Source organism: Macaca thibetana, chromosome 10, assembly GCF_024542745.1.
Source record: "Macaca thibetana thibetana isolate TM-01 chromosome 10, ASM2454274v1, whole genome shotgun sequence".
Taxonomy (NCBI): domain Eukaryota; kingdom Metazoa; phylum Chordata; class Mammalia; order Primates; family Cercopithecidae; genus Macaca; species Macaca thibetana.
In genome coordinates this window covers 69,901,514-69,907,831 of record NC_065587.1, presented here as the reverse complement: position 1 = coordinate 69,907,831, position 6,318 = coordinate 69,901,514, and the positions used below count along the sequence as shown (strand labels likewise).

General features: G+C 57.8%; 1 protein-coding gene across 8 annotated transcripts in view; it reads right to left on the bottom strand.

Annotated features, from left to right (window-relative positions):
* Positions 1 to 36: 36 nt before the first annotated feature.
* Positions 37 to 6,318, bottom strand: part of SNPH (syntaphilin) — a 42,110-nt gene continuing 35,828 nt past the window's right edge. For all 8 annotated transcript variants that reach the window (XM_050745170.1, XM_050745172.1, XM_050745174.1 and 5 more), the window contains one exon: positions 37 to 4,473. In XM_050745170.1, the coding sequence (XP_050601127.1) occupies positions 3,297 to 4,473 (1,177 nt within the window). In that variant the 3' untranslated portion in view covers positions 37 to 3,296. The remainder of the gene's footprint in view (positions 4,474 to 6,318) is intronic.

Genomic DNA, 6,318 nt, shown 5'->3' with positions numbered 1-6,318 from the left:
GAAACTACCCGGTATAAAGAAAACAGGCCAAGGGGCTTGCTGTGTTTTCATGCTTTAATTCAGAGTTGTCTGCTGCAGGTACAACTGTCTGAACAAAAGGACAAAGGAGACAAGAGTCAAGATCCCTCCCCGCCTCCCCACTTCCCACATCCCCTGAATTCTTCGTCAAAGGGATGGCATAATATGGGAGTGCACTGTGACCTGTTTGCATTGACCCCTAGGTCAGAGGGGGGTTGTGAGTTCTCTGGCCAGAGGCCCCTGGGTAGGCCTTGGCCCCAGAACCTTGCCGTTTGTCCCACCCCTCCCCAAAGTGCTGTAAGATACCCCTGTGCTAGTGGCAATCGGGAAGGGTGTGTCAGTGAGAAGCTAAGTGATCCCCTTGGGAGAAATCTACAATCGACTCCACTCAAGCCCAGCTCTCTGTGCAGAGCCCGGGCCCCAGCGTCCGATTCCTGCCTGAGCCTGGACTGGCCGGGCAGTAGGGCCACTCTGGCCCGAGCCCTAGAACTCAGGAGAAGCCACGTCTGGCCACCAGGCTCCAGAACGTGGTTCCTGGGGACATTGTTCCTCAGGACCTCATCAGCTCTGGCCAGACGCTGGGGAAAGGGGAGGCCCCAAAGATTTCTGTTTCAGAAACTGAGGGCAGGAGGAAAAGGTCGCAGCCCAACGGGATTAGGCAGGAAGGAAAAGGGTCGCTGTGGAGGGTGAGCTCTCTCAGGGGGAGGCCCCACCCCATCTTTGCCCTCCCAGCCCCGTCTGTACCCTGCCTCTTCAGGGCATGGCGCCTGAGCAGCAGCTGCTGCACCTCCACCGCCTGGAGCCGCACAGGCAGCCTGCACCTTTGCATAGATGCGGGATCTGAGCACACACACACGCACTCCAGAGCTGGGCCAGGGCCACCGGCTGCCACAGTCCCAGGGCCTGTCCCAGGGCTGAGTGGGGAGCTGCTTCCTCCACTGACAAGAAGAAAAGCCCATCAAAGGCCCCAGGAGAACCCCCGAAAGAGAGGACCCTCAACACTGTGGGCCAGGGCCCTCGTGACCCACACTGGTGGTCTCAGGCCAGAATAGGAGTAGAGGGCTGCTGCTGGCTACGCTTACCTCCTCCACAGGCCTCAGGCCCAACCACAGCCCACTTCTCCACAGGTGGCTTCTCTAGCAGCAGGGACAGAGTAGACTGTGGCCCCAGCCCTGTCACATCCACCAAAACACAAGACACAACAGGAAGGCCACAGACGCAAGACACAGACAGGAGCAGAGGGGCTTGAAGCTTGACTAAATTCCAGTGGTGAAAAATAGAGAGATTTTATGTTGTCAAATATAGTTCATACATTTCTTTTCTTGGCAAAGCTTTGACTATGTCTAAGGAGACTACGCAGCTCCATGAGTGCGCAGCACAGGAGGCTGGGTCCGCGGCCAGTCCTGTTTTGGCTTTGGATTGGTTTTGTCCACTGCCCCCTCCGTGGCATGGCCACAGTGTCCTGCGGGGGCAGCCCCAGCCAGGCCTCAGGCATTTGGGTTTGGTTTGGCTGGGTTGGGGCATATTCCACAAAGGATGGCTGGTCTGAGGCCCTGACCAAGGCGGGGGGAGCTTTGGAGGCACAAAGCGTGTGGCAGAGGGGGGCTCCTGCCCTGAGGGCTGGTCCAGCTGCCCCCTCCCAGTGCATGCAGGTGCCCCGCCTCGCGTGGAGGGCACCGAACAGAAGGGCAGAGCCCATGACTCAGGCAATGGCTGTTGGAGCATTGGGGTGAGGGCAAGCAACCTTGGCAGAGAACCAGAGTGGCCCTTAGGCTAGAGGGGCGAGTAAGACACAGGGTCCCTCCAACCCCCCAGATGTGGGGCCTCGCCTCTGAAGAGTGGGAGGGACAACCAGATGGTTGTAACCCCTGTGGGGGAAGAGGAGTGAGTTTACTTGGTAAGATAATAAAGGTAATAAGAATGTCAGCAGCGTGGCTGGGGGACTCAGTATGGTCCCGGGAAAGGAGTTGGGGCAGTGAACTTCCCAGGCCAACTGGCCTTGGGCTGGGAGCAGGGAGGCTGCAGGGTGCCTGCCGGCTCTGCCATGCCCCTGCCTGGGAAACCTATCCCAGGACACCGTGCTTTGGCCTGGACGAACATCGTGGCTTCAGTACGCCATCCTGCGATTCATCCTGCCAGAGTCCCCCACCCTCCTCCAGAGGCAGATAGGTTTAAGGTTTAGGAACCCTCATCTCAGACAGCAAGCAGCCATCTCACTGGAGACCCTTGGATGGCTGAGAACCAACCCCAAAATGAACATAGTGCAAAGCAGAAGTTGGGCCCGAGGGCCCCAGAGAAACTCGGGGCAAGTTCCTGGGGGCAGTCATGGCCTCTGGCTTTTTCAGTAAGCTGTGGATTCCTGAGTCCAGCCCTGCCTCCCAGCCTGCAGATGAGACGGCCTCACCTTGGAAGACTGAGGGAGCCCCCTTGGGCTTCTGCCCCCTGCCTCCTCTTCTTGTGCTGGTGGATTCTCCAGCTGGGAGCTGGGACTCAGGCAGGCCCTCCTACCCCAGCACTGAGCTTGCCGGGCTTAGCTGCCTCACAGGAATAATGATTGACACACCCAGAAGTGCCAAGAGGAAAAGGATGACGGGAAGGCCTGGGATGAACAGACAGACACAGAACCCACACTGCCCTCCGCCACCTTGCGCCCAGCCCCGTCTCTCCTCCAGCCTGTGGCCTTGACCGAGCTCCTGAGTCCCAAGGTGGGGAGCAGTCTGGGGAGGCTGGAACGCCGGCCCAGCCCAGTGGTTCCGGCCTCTGCTCTGAGCCCTGGGTCAGTGATCTACACTTTAGGCCATGGCTGCTTCCATTTGAGGAGAGAGTGCTGGCCCAGGAGCCTGGGCTGAGGGCAAGGTGGCTTGGAAGAGCAGGTATGGAGTGAGCAGGGCGCTGGACAGGACGGTGCAGGGCAAGGGCCTGTGGGCAACTCAAGCCCGGCTTCTCCAGATAAAGACAGCCAGAGGCTTCCTGAGCAGGGCCAGCCCTGTCTGAAGGGCCAGGGGGACAGAGGGCCCTCGCGCCCTCCCCTCCCTGCGATTTGTCCAGCCGGTGTGCCTCCTGCCTTGGGTCTGCCTTCCCTGCTCTCCATCGAAGCTTTGGGATGCCTTTCTCCAACCCCTGCTCCTGCCACGAGACTGTTTTAACATCCTGAAAAAAAGAAACAGTTCCACACCCAAAACTAAATAAATAAGATGATGCCCATGGGAGAAGGGAGGGGGACGGCATCCCTACAATCAGTGGTCAGGCTGCAGGCGCCGCGGCCGGAATGGGCCTCCTCAGAGCTGGGAGCTGCCGCCCGCCGGGCTGGGACTGGGCTGGCTCAGCGAGCGGCAGCTGATCCTGCGGATGGAGTGCAAGGCCACAGTGCAGCAGCCCCGAAGCAGGGAGCTGATGTTGTAGATGGGCTGGCCGTGGCGCCGCTGGGAGCGGCAAAGCCAGGCCACCGTGGGCACGGCCGGCACCACCACAGCCAGCAGATCCACGATGTAGTGGCGGCTCCAGTAACTCTTGGGCTCCTTCTCGGCTGCGGCAGCCTCCTCCTCCTCCTCCACGGGGCACACCACGCTCACCGACTGGCCAGGGTTGGGGTTGGCACCAGGCCGCTGTGGGGTGGGTCCACGGGTGATGGGCTCTGGGGCCTCTAGCTCGTCACCCACCGTCACCACCACTGCTGAATTGGGGTCTCTGGGCCCCGGAGGGTGAGCGTCCAGCTCTGGGCACCCGTCCCCTGACTCAGGGTCTGTCCCACAGACCTGGGCCTGGGTCACTTTCTCCAGGATGGTGTCAAGGTCAGGCTGGTACTGCACGAAGTCTGTCTGGATGGCACGCTCCTGCATGCAGCTGGCCTGCACGCCAGCCTCCATGCCACACAGCAGCTTCTCATAGGTGTTGCTGGCGGGGAAGCGGGGGCCCAGGCCAAAGGAGCTGTGCAGCGAGGTCTCCTCGGTGCCACAGTCCACCCCGGACGACAGCAGGCTGCTGGCCTCCAGGGCGTCCGTCCGGCTCAGTGTGTCATCAGCTGCCGCAAAGCCACTGTCTGCCCCATCCTCAGCAGAGCCATTGGAGGGATCGCCCGGCTGGCGGTCACCACAGACGGCCGGGTCACTCAGCTTGGTGTAGGTGGAGCTGCGGGTGAGGGAGCGGGCAGGGGACCCGCCGGCTGACTCCCCGGTGCCATCCTCCTTGGCCATGCCGTTCTGGGCCACCTCCATGCTATGCAGCAGAGTCTCCAGCTTCTTGTTCTGGATGTTGATGTCCACGAAGTACTTCTGCAGCCCCTTGTCCTTGTCAATCAGGTTGTTCTTGACAGTGTCAATGACCTGCTTGAGCTGCTTGATCTCCTTTCGGGCTTCCTTCAGGGCCAGCTGGGCCTCCACGCGGTGGCACTCCTCCTCAATCCAGTCCTCCTGCATGCGTGACAGCTGCGTCTTCAGGTCATCAATCTCCGTGTCCCTGTGAGCCGAGGAGACACACACACGCTCACTGCCTGCCTGCCTGGTCTGTCGCCTGCCTGGTCTGTCACCGCCAAGGAGAGGCAAGGAGAGGAAAATGTTGCCAAAGATGAAGGGCCCTGTGCTGCTGTGGCTCAGAGCCCAAAACAGAAGGACAAACTCAACGCCTTTTTATTATAGGTGGGAATGAGAGTGGCTGGGGAGAGGGGCTGGGGGGTGAAGACAGGAGAAGCCTCCGCCTGGAGAGGGAAGAAAGGTCGGAGGAGACGCCACTCGTATTCCTTCCCCAATCCCCTCCCCAGAATGCAGATGACTCTCAACATTCAAATCCATCATCTAGAGAAGAGACTAGACAACAAAGATCCTTATAAGTTTTATAGCTACTCCTATAAAAACCTAATAAAATCTTAATGTAAAACCACAAAAACTAGGCAGAAAATCTCTGCTCTATAGAAAGTGATGTAGCCTCCTACTAAAGCAGGTTGCAGAAAGTTTCAGTGGAGGAATATTTGGCCAGAGACCCCTGGGGAGAGAAATGAGCCTTCAATGTTGGGGGAGGCTGATGATTTTACATCATCCCTCATGCAGAGCGATGAGAAGTGGTGGGTGGAATAGGGGATAATGATGAGAACAGGGTGACTCTCATCTATCCATGCTAGAAGCTTCTTCTTTGTATCTTTGTATCTCCTTGTATCTTTGTATCTTAAAGAGGAAAGGCTGAAAAGATCAATGAGAAAGGCACAGAGCTACTCCTAAGAGACAAGGGCAAGCACCAGGTGAACAAGACAGTCAGCAGACTCTTGTCCAGAAAGGCTCAGGCTTTTCAAATTCCCGAGTCACAGATGAATCCAGGGGTGCAAGGGGAGGGAGGTAAGTTAGAAAAATATCCCATCAGATCTAGAGGTAAAACCAGAGTGAGACAGAAGGCAACTGATTAACACTAGTGAGGCAGAAGGAAAAGCATCCAGGAGACGTCAAACCCCGTCCTGAGCATTTGTGCTCACTTCCTAGTGGCAGCCCGCATGAGCCCCCTCAGCCTAAACCCTACATTCCCATCAGTAAAATCTACAAATGCTGTGGCTTTCACTCTGGGGTTTATCAGCCCAGCAGAGTGACCGTCCCAGATCAAGCACCATATACTTTTCAAAACCAGATCAGAAATTTCCTTCAGGAAATGGGCCCAGGAATCTCATTCCACAATATGCTGGAGGGACTGGGGGCTGAGGGGATGCAGCGGCCACAAAGGTCAGCAATGGTATCACCTAGAAGGCCCCACCCACCCATCAGGACACAGCTGGAGCTGCTTAGAGTACCAATAACAGACAAGGCAACAGGTACTGGGGAGCAGGAGATACCTGGTCTTCACCCTTCTTGCCTCCAGGTGGGGGGCCCACTCTAGGTAACCCTCTTGGCCTCTCACCCTGCTCCTCACTCACACCTCACCCTGGGAGAAAGAGTGAGTTTGAAAGAAGGAACTGGGCATGATCCGCTCAGCCAGTCTCTGCCTCTCTCCTTCTTGGGGCCCAGCCAAACCCCAGGGAGCCATGGCTTCGAGCCCTGTCCATACCTCAGTGGGCATCACATTTGAAGGGCGTCTTGAAGAATACGTTTGCCCAGGGAGCAAGATGGGGGCAGGGCATCTCAAGTGGTGGGGACACAGATACGAGAGCACAGAGGTGCAAAAGCACATGGTGTCTTTGAGGAACAGAAGGTGGGCCACTGCGGGAAGCACAGGCATGAAACTCAGTATGGAGAGTGTGGGGAGACTGACAGTACTTCATGTAGAGACCTGGCATAGGTTCCTGTGGGAGTAACAGGCCACAGTGACCAGGGAGTCAAGGTGTGG